This window comes from Charadrius vociferus, unplaced genomic scaffold (genome assembly GCF_000708025.1).
Source record: "Charadrius vociferus isolate BGI_N301 unplaced genomic scaffold, ASM70802v2 scaffold450, whole genome shotgun sequence".
NCBI lineage: Eukaryota > Metazoa > Chordata > Aves > Charadriiformes > Charadriidae > Charadrius > Charadrius vociferus.
The window spans coordinates 1,379,885-1,394,832 of record NW_009646931.1 but is presented as its reverse complement, the minus strand read 5'-3'; the positions used below and the strand labels follow the sequence as shown (position 1 = coordinate 1,394,832).

Genomic DNA, 14,948 nt, shown 5'->3' with positions numbered 1-14,948 from the left:
CATGTTTCAATCCACCTGGACATGTTTTAGATTACAGACATCATGGAACAGCAGCAAGAATGGCAGACAGCAAAATGAAACAAGTAGAAAAGTCATGTTGAGAAGAGGTCCAGTTATTCCATTTGTCCTTTTCTGGTTACGCCTAGTATGATGAAGAGAACTTAGGGTTAGGATGGCTAAAAGTTACAGTTTTATTGCTTAAACTAGCTTAGAGCCACCAAGAACAAAACCAAAGCAAATAAATAGCAACACTTGTCTTCTGTTAGAAGCCAGACAGTATTTCAGGGGAAGACTTAGAAGTGTCACAGAGGCCTAGATTTGCTAGCTTGACAGTTTGTGTCCTTTAGTTAATGGTGTGAAAGTTTTGTTACTACAAACTAATGTAGCTAAAAGCTCTCATAACAGTCGTTATTCTGTTTTTACTCTAATTCACCTAGAGTACAAACCCACAATTATTTAGGCGATTAAACTACAGAAAGCTGTATGGAGCACTGTGTGCTAACACTCCCCTAAAGAGATATCTGAATTTAGGCAGCCCCTCTGAACTTCGCAGTGCATATTTACTCGTTAACTTTCCTCAAGTAAAGGAAATCTAGCTCTGTTGTGGCTTCAGACTTAAGTCCATGGAAGCATAAAATTTTCATTTCTAAGAAAGTAAAGCTGCCTAGGCTTAGCTAGAATGCAGCTATGTACAAGTCTGAGTAGAGGTACTTTAGCAGAACTGTTCTTCTAGGGACTGTTTGCCATACTTCAGAGGAGCATTCCAGTTAAGGTAGTGTAGCTTTTAGCCAACTCTTTACCAAAGATTTTCTGATTCAATTTCAGAGAATTAAGTAGGTTTTTTGATTAGTGGAAGACTTACCTGATCTATGCAAATGGGTTGCCAAAAGGATCACCAAAGAGATCAGAAGGTGGTTTCTGAGATTCCTTCTAAGGAAAGAGAGATTGTAGGCTGTTAGTGGATTTCCAGGTTTCACTAGGTTTAGTCTGCATGGTTGTATCAGCTAGTTCTTGTTCCAAACACCTTCTGGAGAGAATACTGCAGAGTCCCTGCTAAATACACATTAACTGCACTGTTTTAACGTGAGAAAAGGGCTCTAAAGCCATGTTACCAGTTATCCTAGTCTAAGGCAAGGTATCTTCCAGAGAAAGCCACATGTGCTTACTACACACTTATTTGGAGCTGAGCCAGTGTAGTCATGAGGAGATCTGTTTTAGCCAAGTGCTAGATGTCTTATGTCAGCCTTCTGGAACTGATCCAGAGTTTCCACCAAGGGCTTCAAGTGCTGTGTCCCAAATGGAGTGATGTGGTTAAGCCACTTCCTCCCCCAGGGCATACTGAACACGGGAGCCTGCCGTTTGTTCAGGAAGAGAGCTGCACAGTCCACACCGCTCAGTCTGCTCTGCAGAAAGGCAAGTATAACCAAAATGGGAGACCTCTGCAGCTACATTATTTTTTACAGTCTTTTGTAGAAGCTCCCAATAATGAAGAACTTCCTTCTAGGGCTTGCAGCCTGGGGAACTGGGTATGGACCCCAGCCAAATGGAATCATACTTTGTTAGCCTTCTTGCAACAAATGCCCTCTGTCAGTTTAATTATTAGCCTCAGACATGCAAGAAGTTTTGTTCCACGGCCTCTAGAGCCAGAACTAAGTCAGTGCTCAAACACAAGCACCCCTGTTAAGGAGAAAGAAAGGTTGGGATTTTTTGTTCGGGTTTTTTTTTTTTTTTTTACTACTTACAGATGAGGCACTGAAAAGGTCTGTTTTAGTTTGATTTTCAAACAGGCCATCAGTGGGCAGCGTGCTTTGTCGGGGAACAGGCTTTGGTGGTTCTAAGGAAAAGAACATAAAGCTGTTAGTGATTATAGCAGTAGCAAGTACTCAGGTCTGCCTGTATAGGAACACCAAAGCTCACCTAATTAGATACACAACAAAAACCCACATAGAAGTTGCTTTGAATGACCTCACAATTTTCTCATGCTTGTCCCTCACTATGCTTAAGCTAGATAGGACTTCTGACATTGTACAGACCTAGTTTACCTCCTTCTAGTCAAGTAGTTTAGGCACTAGGTGTCAGTATTTGGCCACTGACGTTGATCGATTCTGTAACATCAGTAGGGGAGACAGTCCTTCAAACCTCTGTTCCAGTAACCATTAAATATAATTTTTAGTTCTATCAGAAAAGACTAGCAATCAGCCATCCCAATCCCTGAGCAGCTATCCTGGCAGAATCAAAAAAAAAATATAAAATTTTACCAGTCATTTTGGCAGACAGCTTGCTGGCTTGTGTGTCATTACAATCTGTACTATCTTGAGGAATGCCTACTTTACTACTAAAATAATTGCTGAAAGCTCCAGAAGCACCTGAAAGGCTTTGCTGCTCTCCTCTCCTTGCTGGTACTGCAGGTGGCTTTGTCAGCTGGAAGTCTTTGAACATTTCCTTGACATCCTTCATCTCTTTATCACCAAGCGGATCCAGAGCAACAAAAGCATCACTCTCTTTCTTGGATAGCTCCTTCTGAGGTGCAGTTCTAGGTGGTGGCTGAGGTGGGCTAGTTGTTGTTGACACGGAGGGCAGTACAGATAGTGTCTGAGTAGGCAGCGTTGAAGACGGGAACACACTACTCTGGAAGGGATTTACAGCACTGGATGGCTGTGCCCATGAACTAGATGAAACTTGTGTTGGCTGTGCCCAGAGACCAGAGGACTGAGGGGCTGCTGGACCAAAAGATGCAGGCTGGTTCCAGCTTGGCACTGCATGAGTACCAAAGGCTTGAGTAAATCCTGTAGGCTGAGCAGGCATCATAGACCCAGGAAAGACTGATGTAGCCTGAGTGAAGGCAGGTGTCTGTGCATTCCATGGTGATGGATTTACTGGCAAGCCACCTGGGGGAAGATTGTTGTTAAACAGCACTTCAGTTATCTGAAGACCTCAAGCAAGAGTGTATCAATTCCACTGAGGGTACCAGTAAAACCTTTCTTCATGTACTGTTTGCAGAAATCTGTTGATTTACACTTAAAAATCGCATAATTTGAGGGGGAGGGTAGAAAGAGGTTAGCTTTTTTTTTTTTTAATTTTCCTCCATTTCAGTCCTGGAAGAACAGAATTGAGATTGATATAACATGAGGAGGAACACAGTCCTAGCACAGAAGTGACAGATTTGTTTGCCATAGAATCACTTCTGTGTAAATGATTATTAAGACTCTGCACCAGTGTTACCCTAGCCCCCAAGTTGTGCTTGGCTCACTTGAACCTTGTGCACGCAAAGTAGCAATCTGCCATCAAGTTTTAAGCAAAAACCCCTGTTCCAGTTACAGATACAGAGTTTAGGCCTCTGTTCACAGAACTCAAGTAGGGCAGACAGCACACGAGTTAAAGGGCATGAAGTAAAGGAAAACTAGAACCCCTGTTTTGGTGTTAGCAGATATTTTAGACTGGACAAAGACCTTCACTTTGTGAACAAACCTAGACGAGCCAATGGAGGTGCTGTGGTAGGACTTGTTTTGAAGAGGTCCAGTGGATTAGTTGGCACATGTCCTGTCTGTGCCACTGAGGTCAAGCTAAGGCACTCTGTAGTTGGCACAAAGAAGTCTGAGCTAAATAGGTCATTTGATGCAGTCTAGAAAGAAAAGAAAAAAAGCTGTGAGGTGGCATGGTAGAACACATGCTGGTATGATCAAGACTCCCTACTCCAAAACTACAAGCTTTTGTTTCAGCTAGAGCAGAGCAGGGAGCTTTGATGTATCCTTTAGAGGCCAAGTATGAGAGTTTCAAACTTCACTGTTTTGTTCAGGTCTACTGAGATGTGTGGCATTAAGTAAGGATAATGCATAGTAGTCACAAGTCAACAGCAGAAGAATAAGACTTAAAGTAACGGAATTATTTGCTATCATAATGAGCTTCTTTCTGCCCCCCACCCCTCTAAGTATTCCTGCTCAGTTTGCAGTGACCCCTGCAGTTGTGGCAAGCTCAGCATCATTTGAGTGCAAGACAAATGCAGCTGACCCAGAGCCACCATGTCTAGTCAGGGAAGTCATTGAGATTGCCCTCAGTAGGCAGGTACTAAGAAGCTACACAGGTTTCTGTAAGCTAGTAACAGTACCTCCTTATTATGAAACCACAGACTGATGGGCATACAGCTATCATAACAGGTCTGGCATTATATCAAGTATCAATATATGTAGCAGCATACTTACCAGACCTTTACAGAAGTATGGCAGCATTAAAGAAGAGAGCATATAATTTAGTGACCATAGCTACTATGAAGCATTCATGAATGTTAGAATGTACCATGGTCACAGAGAGGTTAGAGCAAGCACAGCAGGTAGAAGAGAAGCAGATGTGTTGTGAAGCTGTTTAGCCAGTTACACAGTATGAAGAAAGAAAAGCTTCCTTCACCCGGCTTCTATAAGTAAAAGCATGCATAACTCTTAATTACTTGAACATTGTTCACCTTGACAGACCTCCTTCCTCTTCCTGGCTTGGTACTTTGTGGTGGTGGGCTAATTGTTATAGACTCATGTGACATAAGCTGGATATTGCTTTCAGAATCCAGCTTTACTCCATTCTGCAGAGACACTCCTTTTGAAGGACCTTCCACAAACAGGTTTGATGAGGCTTTAATAAAGCCATTCTGTTCTCTCTCTGGTACCCCATTTGGAGTTCCTTCTGCAGGCAATTTACTCTCAAGTGGCCACTGGCTTGACAGTGCTTCTTGTTTGCCAGTTCTATTAGAAATCTGGTCAAACTGTTTACCAAAGTAGTCAATATCCCCATTTGAAGCACCGTTACCCACTGGTGTCAAGGTACTCAGAGTTTCCTTCTTCTGATCAGCAGATTTTAGAGAATCTAATGAAGTCGGTGCAGATTTGTCTGGCTGTGTGAAAGGATCATCACTGAAAGGATCTGGATTAGGTGTAGGAAAGAAGCTGAGATTGGTAGAGAAAGAACTCTCAGGCAAGAAGGGTGGCTGTGGCTTTGGTTGTGGAAGAGAGGTTGTGATGCCATTCAAGAAGAGATCCTCTTTTGTAAAAGTCTGTTTGGTCTCAATTTCAGAATTTAGATCCACTAACAGAATCTCTTTAGCTTCCTATTTGTTCAGAAAGAAAAATAAAGTTAGTTTTACATAGGACTTGCTGCATAGTACACAAGTTCAAGGCAAACAACTGCAAAAGGAGCGATTCTAGTATCCGATACATTATACAAATAAGTATTACATGTCAACAGTGAAGTTGCACTGAAGCTTCATCTTATAAGTAATTAAGGCAAGCACTGCTGGCTGTGGTCAAATCACAGCTACTTAGTTTCAGAAACTCAATGTTAAAAGCAACTGTTTAGATCCCTTAGTTAAAGATCAGATGTTTGTTCTATAGCCTAGAGACTGTAGAGTAATTAAGTATGAATTACACCTAGGCTTTCACTTGAGTCAAGAAGCCCTGTTTGAGTTCCAGTCCTTTGTATTGACAAGTTGTGAAATCACACATCCTTAGCGTGACTTCAAGTTGCAGTCTCAGCTTCACAGTAAGATTAGAGAGCTATTTGCCAGTAGAAGATGTTAACATGCCAACTCTCCAACAAGCAGGCAGAGAGTTGGGATTGTTCAGCATAAAGAGAAGGTCTCCCTGGAGCCTTCTCTTATAGTAGCCTTGCAGTACCTATAGGGCCTACAGGAAAGATGGGGCGGGACTCTATCAGGGAGTGTAGTCATATGACGAGGGGTAATGGTTTTAAACTGAAAGAGGGTAGATTTAGATGAAATACTAGGAAGAAATTCTTTACTGTGAGGGTGGCAAGATGCTGGAAGAGGTTGCTCAGGGAAGTTGTGGAGGCCCCATTCCTGGAAATGTTCAAGGCCAGGCTGGAGGGGGCTTTGAGCAACCTGGTCTTGTGGGAGGTGTCCCTGCCCATGGTAGGGAGGTTGGAACTAGATGATCTTTAAGGTCCTTTACAACCCAAACCACTCTATGACTAACAATACATGATTATTTCTGTCACACAGTCTCAAGTGAACTCTGCTGGATAAGAATGACATTAGCTACTCTAGTTAGTAAGCAGATACTATTATAGCCCTAAGACACTAGCACACCAATGATAGCTTGACAGATGGCCCAGTGAAACCAGAACCCAGGACTAACAAAAAACCCCAGATCTTATTACTAGGACTGAGTTTGGTCTCAAAGCAAGAATCACAACAGCTAAGCTAGATTCTACTTACTGTGGGACTGCTCATATCAGGAGGTGTTGACATATCCCCAAACAAGTCCATCTGGTCAGCTCCCTTGAAGTGAGAAATATTGAAAGAATTAGTATCTGTTAGAATTCTTGTAAAAGTAAGAATCAATCACTATGCAGATCTACTGTAAACACACCTATAAATATTGTCACACAATGTAGGGACAGTCAGTTATGAACTCCTTAATGACATCAGCATAAAGTTCCAAAATTTAACCTACCAGTTTTGTTTTGTCAGCTTGATCAGCAGGTAGTGCTTCACTACCATTCTGTAATAGATGGATAACAGTGTCAACAATAATTGGAATATCAAAACTTGCCTTAAGCTAGGGACTTGCAGGCTTCAAAGAGCAAGTGATGGAAGGAGTAAGTATGAAGGAGATCACTACTCAGTATTAGTTCTGTAGGCCCATTTTACTCCCATTTCAATGTAATTGGGGATCTGACATTGCCTCTGTAATGCTGACAATGTAAAGAAAGTCAAAGCTAGTTGTGTTGCAGCAGCGTACCTAGTCAAGTGAGGCTCAGTTGGAGTGACTTACCTCAGTCTTACTTGCTTCTTCACTCTAAAGGAGGAAACAAGGCTTTTAGTATGTGGACATCATGTAGAATATCCAAAGCCTCTCGCTTTGGAGAACTTACCAGATTTAGGAGGAAATCAAACTGCTGCTATAACTAGCAACCAATAGCTTCAAGTAATCCTGGATTTAGACAGACCTCTGTGTCAAGTCTTACAAGAGCCCAAAATCCAAGCCAACGCTGAAGGAAGCTTTATTTCTGTGCAGACTGATGCAGTTTCTATAGTTTTACTCACCTTTTTCTTGTAGTCTTCTTCCTTCTTCTTCATATTATATATTAGTTGGAAAAGGTCCTTAAGATCAATAACTAGAGGCTCAGCCTGAAAAAGAATGTAGATTTTTATGCCATGTACTACTTCACAGCTTGCTTCAGTATTAGTCCAGGGAGCAGCAAGCCAAACTTTCTTAAATGGTGCAACAGTAAGGTTGAGATAACATGAAAAGCAAGAGTTTAAAGGGCTGTCTAGTCACCACACAAGAGAGCTTATGCAGAATCCAAGGGTAACGGCACAAAACCCGCTTGGACTGTTGTTAACTCCACAGGAAAAGTGGCTATATTTGTGCTAAGCCTGTGATGTTTTTTGCTAAAAAGCTTTTATTGCAGTATTTCATAAGTGCATTGCAAGTCCTAATCATATTTCCTCAAAAGTGCAAAGTTTATGCAAGCTCTCTGGTAGTCTCACAAAAGGAAAAACATTTTGCATTTGTCTGTTTTCTACCAACTCCAACATTGAACCTGGAGAAAGCTTCTGTAGCTAATACTACATTTATTTTAAACAAGATGCAAATAGTAAAGCAGTGAGGCAAGCATAATGCAAGATTTTCATTACCTCAAATGTGCAGAGCAGACACCAGCTTTAAGTGGTATCTGTATCAAGTTGAAAATTTAGTGTGAATTAGAAAGGCACTGCACCCCCTGCACACCCTTTAACAAGAATATTTGAGTGGTTGCTGAGGTGGTGGCAGATTAAGCTCTACTGATTTGGAACTTTTGCTTGAGGCATATAGCAGCTGTGTCAGTGTCTATAGTAGGACAGGTCCCTGTGTTCAGAGACTATCTTTGTCTTAAGCAGAGAGTCTGTTGAACAGATCTCACTGTTTTACATCTGAGCATCAACCTCTCCTAATCAAGGGTTTCAGACATGCGAGAGTTATCAACTTTGACGTGCAGTATAGCTGCCACAGTCCAGCGCTGCAGAAGTCCTTACTTCTCAGCTAGAGAAGTTTGTGTTAAAAACAACTACCAGCAGGTCAAGAGTTGTCTACAGCTTGGCTAAGTTTATAGGCTGGCAAGCAGCACCCCATGGTGAAAAGCTCTGAGAGAACAGACTCCGCTCCAGAGCACACACAGAGGCTTTTGTATTTAATCTACAATTCCAGTGAAGCCAACACACACAGGACTCTGATAAACTAATAAAACAGGCTTAGGAGAGCACGTTACAACTGTTACTAAAGTAGTAACATGCTCCAACAAGGAGCCCCTCAGTCCCACCTGCAGTGGGTCTGAATCTGCCCACAGGTTCTCCAGGAGGGCAGGCAGGGTTGCATACGAAGAAATTACTAGCTTTGAAGTCTGGGCTCATCTAGTCCTTATAGTGACTATTATAAGGACATTATAATGACAAGCTAATAAATGATAAATATCTAACTCAAGTTCAAGTCATTTAGGAAGCTGCATAATACTCAGCAATAATTCCAAGTAGCTTGTTTCTAATACTGCTTATGTACATAATCTCTTCAGAGACAAACCCTCCTTAGAGGATTTCTGCATGGGGAAACATCACAGAAGGATCAGAATCCCTCCCAGCAGTAACTCTAGGAGGACCAGACCTGCCACTCACCATCCCCAGAAACAACTACTGCAATTGGGCACGTCTGTTCTCAAAGTTGCACAAGACAAAACCTCATGACAACTAGACTAGTGGAGTTCTAACATCACTTCTGTTAATTCTGAGTGAAGCTCTGGCAGTTTAACTCAAGAATTATCATTCTCACTGACAGTAACAGGAGACTCTACAGGAAAGCCCATGATAATGGCTCTGTTCATCTCAGTCCTGACTTCCATGGTGCATGGACATGTTAAGCAAGGTTAATCATGGTAAGCAAGGCTACTTGAGTGTTTTTATTCTGGAATACAGAGAAGCTGAATAAGATAAAAGCCATTGATGATAGAGTCAATTCCTACTGCCCTCTTCCAGGATAAGAGCCTATCCATCTGTGCTGGTATTCCCATATACCTTATAGGGCTACCAGGAAAACACTAGACCCTTATTACATGTTAAAGGTTTATACAATAGCATTACTCATAGCAAGTGGACAAAGGTGTCTGATCCATACCTGTTGTGCTGTTTTTATGGCAAAAAATTGGTGCTGGCCTTCTCCTCCACATATATAGCCAAAGGCACGATTGTCTGTTACATCCCGAGCAATAAAGGAGATTTTATTTACCGGATGCTCATGCTCTATGACCTAGAATTGCAAAAAAAACCAAACAACTCACTATTGGTTTAAATTGCTGGACACATAATAGCTGCCCTTCTCTGTAGTTAGAATAATTGAGACTGTTGGAAGGCTTCAGTTCAAGGCTTAGATGGGGGGGGGGGGGGGGTCATGATGCCATTAAGGAATCTACTTCAGATTGGTCTAACTTCAAAGTGCCTCACTTGCTTTAAGAATCACATTAAGAGAATAAGTCATATCTTACCCCAGTTTTCTCATCTATTATCTTGATACCAGAGAGGGAGATGTTCACCCAGATCTTCTGTTTGTGTTGACCCTGGGAACGGGCTGCCACTGCCATTCCCTGAAGAGGGTGAATATCAAAAGTATTGATGACATTTCTGTTAGACTGAGCTTTAACTTGTATCCTTAAATTCCTCATAAGCCTGTGGCTGTGACTGTACTAGTGCTAATCTAGTTATTCCTATGCAACTGTACATTTAAAGCAGCATTCCTCTTGCAACGTATGCCTGACTACATTTGAAGTGATACCTCACAACTAGATTATGTTGCCTCTGTAAGTGTTTTGGAACTTTAAAACTTTATCTCAGTTCACAAGACTGCTGCAGTAGTAGCTTCTTTACCAGCTTTCCTGGCCTATATGAGTGTCTGCACTCCAGAAGTAAGCATCTCTGTTGCTGCAAGGTCTCATTTATTCTTAGGCTTATCTAAATCTCTTGGTGTCACTATTATCATAGGATGCCAACTTGTACTTTGAATTCAGTGTTAAATTGCACAGAGATCCCCCCTCCCCATCCAAAACCCAAGCTCAAGTTTGTGATCAAGTTCATACTATTAGCATCCATACTGGATGCCTACAAGAAACCCAAAGGAGCATTCCCAAACTGTTAGAGAAACACTGTCCTTTGTGCAAGGGGTTACAGCTTTAGAAGTAACAGCCATCTAGGATAGTGCTGTTATTACTATGTTACCATTAAACAGTGTTGAAGCCGTGCCAAAGTGGCCCTTGTTCTGCTTTCTGAAGGCTACCCAGAAGTTGTTCATTACATGCCAGCTCAAGCCCTTACCTTCAGCTTCATCATTGAATCCTGACTCATTTTGTCTCCTCTTGCCTCTGGGACATCATCAATGCCAATCAGTTTAGCTTTGTATCTTACACCATCACCTTTGAATCTGATCAAGAGAGATTCATCTGTCTTTTCTGGCCCTGGAGACAGAAAAGTGTTGGTCGTTTTTTTTTTTTTTTTTTTTTTTGAAAAAGAGAAACATCTATGTCATGACTTTGAGATTTTTTAAAAAAATATACCATTTAAGTCCATATTAAAACTGTCCCTTGAGTATAGCTGACTAACAACCCTTGGTCTTTCCAGTACTGTGTGCACTGCAAGATAGTCACTCCTTTAAGGTCACAGCGCTCTTGCGGAATCTGGCCTCAGTTCAAAGAGCAAAGCCCAGTGCTTAATATTTGGGGACTTCAGAACAATTGTTTGCCACATAAAAGACTGAAATATTTATCAGCAACAGCCAAGTACATGTAAGTGCTAAGCAACAACACCAAGCAGAAATGGTATTTTCCACGGCCATACAGGATGTTCAAATAAGCCTTTCAGATGTTAGCCCTTAGTTCTGGTGTAGTCAGATCTCTTCTTGATGTTCAAGAATCTCACAGTTCCTGTGCTAGAACTTTCTATCAGCACCATCATTTCTACAACAAGTCCTGGTACCCCGTCCCTGTAGTCACTTGGGATTTTAGCTATACTTGCTATTTCTGCTGTTCTCACTGCTTCTTAGATCTGCTTGGTTTTCTTTTCATGCTAAATATACTCCGAGCAGGTACCTAGGTATGTATTTCTGTATGAGGTAATTATATTTACATGACCTAATCCATCAAGAAAATCTATTATCTGAACTACAGTAAGTCTCATGAAATTAATTTTCTAGCTTTTCTGGACTGGAATCTGTAACTGTGTCAAGCACATCACTCCCTCTGGAGAGAAGGAAGGAAGTGAGTTCAGGTTCAGCCTGACAGCTACCAGGATGGTCCTGGGTCTGGTCACCTCCTCAGGAGGCTTTCACTTCTCTGGACTTTTGGTGACTTGTCAGGTTTAGCAAACAAATCATTAACAAGTAGAACTGAGAGCTTTAGAACTTGAAGCTAGTAAAAACCTTTCAAGCCAAACGCGTGCCTCTGGTTACATTTATTTTATTAGCTTTTTTTACTCACTGTTCCAGTCAGCTTGAAACCTGAGAGTTACTTTAACTCTGCTGTGAATGATCTTAGTTTTAAGAAAGTGCAAAAGATTAAGGACACTGACTAGAGGAGGTGTTCAAGAGATAAGCTTTTCTTACCTTTCTTTTTTTCCTTCTTGGAAGGTTGTGCTTTTGGTGGAGCCTGTTGCTCAGGCTGGCTGTTGACAGTAGTGGTTTCAACTTCAGTAGACATGGTGAGATGGTGGTCAGCTATGCTTGCTGTAGGTTTCAAAAATTCAAATAACAATAAGTAGGCAGAAATAATATTTTACCTTGAGGAAGAAATATTCTTATTAGACCTGTTAGTCCTGTTTTGTTCTTCTAAACACCAAAGCCCACTAATGCCTGAAAATTTTTGTAGTGATCATACAGGAAGTCTGACTCAGTGTCTGTTCATCTCAGGCTATAGACAGCACCAAGTTATTGCCGCTAGGTGATGAACCCTTACCTCAGTAATACCTAATCAGTAGATCACACTGACCTACATCCACAGGCTGTACTTGCATCACACCATTTTAATCTGTTAACCTTTAGCTTTTTACCCTTTAAAGCTATTTATAGAACCTCAGGTATTTTACTGTATTCTCCTTCAGCACTGCCAGCTGCATCTTTGTAGTAGGATAGGGCGGGAAGGCAAGAAACACTTGCAATGATCTGTTCCAAGCACCCATGAAGATGAGACCAGAACACCAAAAAGAAGCCACCAGATCTTACTCAGCTTTCTACAACTAGCAGAAGTCTTAGGTTATACCATCCAACAGGTAAAAGCAAATAAACTCCTTAGGCTGCAGATAGACTATTCCAGGAAAACACAACAAAACAAAACCCCACGCTCTTGTCTTAATAATAAACAAGTAACCTTACACTTTTCAAAAAAATCCTGCAAGTTAACAGAAACTATGGACTAGTATGACTTAACTCCATGCCATGAGACCCTTTTGCTTCTGAGATACAAGATACATGAGAAAAAACAGCCTGCAGTCACCATATTTGTTCCTACATAGCTGAAGCATTGACTCACACTTACCAAACAGAGAGGTTTGTATTGTCTTTATGGAGTTCTGAAGATCATCTATACCCAGCCAGAAAGAACTGGACATCCACACCTGTTACAGAAACTGTTCTATGAACCTTCTGTCTGGGTTACTGCAGTGGCTTCAGTTAGTCCCTTGAATTTTAGGGTGACAAATGAAGCCAAGAGATCGTTTAGACAATTAAGTAGCTAGGATACTCTCTACTAGTAATTTCCCCTATATCCAAGCAAGCAGCCATAGACCAAGTCACCCCTTTCACCCAGCATACCATTTGAGACATACGATGTACCCAGATACAAGTGCTGAAGCATTGCATATCCTCTAGCATTCAAAGTTTGTAATTCTCAATAGTGTATTCCTCATTTGCCTTAGTTAGAGCTAATGCTTTATCCATTACTTGGAAGTTACTTTCAGGGTTTTGCTCTCACTCCTGCCTTCCCTCCTTTCCTCAATTCATTACTAAGTCAATAGCTACAGACTGACCCACCCAGCTTGCCACTAACAGAGTAACGGACACCAATGCTTAACTGATCCTTAACCTAGGAAGGACACAAATTCCTAGGGCTTTAAGAGAGAATGTCACCTCCATTTTCATTTAGCCTGGAGGGAGGTCTTTAGGGAACTAGCTGTTAATATAAGCTAAGTTAGATCTGGCTGCTTAGTAGATGGTTTGCGAGTTGCATTTAGCATTGCTCAAGTAAATCAGAGATAAAAGTGCTCACATGAGAAAGGTCTCTAGTAGCTATACCTGTTCCCTCTAAGGAAATTATCAGGCCACAGCTAGGGAGCCCTTGATGCATGGGAACAAACGTGTTGCTGTAAAAATTTCAAGTGGTTAGAGTAGAAATAGATGTTAGAGGAAGAGTTGATACAGCAAGCCATGGTTATTTAGCAAGTGCTATCACCAGAAGACTGGCTTGTGTGCCCATTCTGACAAAGAAGCAAGAGTGAAACTATTACAGCCAACAGGGACTTACCAGGCTACTTGCACCAGTACTAAAAGGAGTGTGCCCATTGGAAAAAAAAAAACCAAACAAAACCACACACATTAAGGAGGTAAAATGAAGGCAACTGAGTTCTACTCTAAAACTAAACTAGCTTGCCTGATGGTATAGTTTTGAATGGAGATAATCTTTAGACTTCAGTGTAATGAACCTCTCCCTAGATTTATCAAGTCCTTCAGAAATAGAGAGGAAGGAAAGACAGAGTTAAAGTTGAATCATTAGTTAACCACCCACCCTCATCTGGAAGGTTACTGTTCAGAGAACAGAAGGAAGAGGCCTGGAGAAAACAGACCTAAGAAATGCTTTCTAGGAGCTGAGTCATAGCTTTAGCACATTCTACCCAGCTCCATGCTAGAAAGAAGAAATAACGACCTTGAGGCACCGAGTCCTGCCTGTCCATGATTCTGCTTCCCCAATTTAATTGGTAGAGCTACATGCAGCTCTGGTGTTTTACAACCACCATAAGTATCTCATTCTGAAGAATGAGGCAATAACAAGTAAATAACCTAGGGAGGAGCAAATATGCACAAGCAAGACCTTACTTTGGCGACTGTAAAGTGGTAGAAATCCAGATGGGCAGTTGCCATCTTTAAACTCTAGTCATCCCTCCATTATTGCCATCTGCCTTCATCCTATGGAGGCCAGCCTGCTTATTTGCATAGAGCCAGAGAACTCAAAACCCCCAAGGTGGAGGACAATGGGCAGGGATACACACGTCTGGCTGAACCCTTGCAAATACCCTCTGTGTTACTGTGGAAAAGCTCATTCTCAGTGTTAGCAATGCAATTTGAGAAGGTTAACGAGGGCTTCCTAGCCAGTTTACGGGACATACTCTTCTGTCTGAGGACTGGCACAGCTCATCTCACATGGTGGGAGTTCACAGTACGTGACAACAATTTATCAGACCTTTGGAGAACTCAATGTTTGAGAATTGTATCTCAGGATTTGTAGTTCTTGCACTTGCTTGGAGGCTTCCTTTTACGGTACTCGGTCCCTTAGTATTTACTTATCCTGCAGAAGTAAGGCAACAAGAGACTAGAACGGTTCTGTTACACTTTAATTCCAAGTTCATCTGAAAAGAGCCAGCCAGCAGTGTGGCAGGGTTAGAGATGCATGTGCTTTATGCAAGGACAGTCATGCCTTCAGTTATACTGACATAGTGAAGAACAAGATCGTTCTCACAGCAACTATGTCAGCAGACTGTTAAGTGATGCCTTTTGAATCTTCTTTATGTAGATAAGTCTGTCTCTACTGCCACAGCTTAATTACCCACTACGCAATTGTACGGCCCATTTTAACTACTATGCTAAATGCACTATTTCAAGAGTCTTAGACTGCAGATTTATGGATGTTGCTACCTTGGGAGAGGTGCCCCAAACTCTTGCCTG

The 14,948-nt window shown here is 41.6% G+C and overlaps 1 protein-coding gene across 1 annotated transcript; it reads right to left on the bottom strand.

The window, feature by feature from the left end:
* Positions 1-867: 867 nt before the first annotated feature.
* On the bottom strand, positions 868-11,788 carry DAB2 (Dab, mitogen-responsive phosphoprotein, homolog 2 (Drosophila)). The gene is made up of 12 exons (XM_009894669.1): positions 11,622-11,788; positions 10,340-10,479; positions 9,517-9,615; positions 9,150-9,281; positions 7,049-7,132; positions 6,456-6,503; positions 6,218-6,280; positions 4,457-5,092; positions 3,469-3,622; positions 2,367-2,888; positions 1,743-1,834; positions 868-930 (listed from the first exon to the last, which is right to left on the bottom strand). Exons 1-12 carry the CDS (start codon positions 11,713-11,715, stop codon positions 868-870), a joined length of 2,127 nt encoding a protein of 708 aa, XP_009892971.1. The 5' UTR covers positions 11,716-11,788.
* Positions 11,789-14,948: the final 3,160 nt, after the last annotated feature.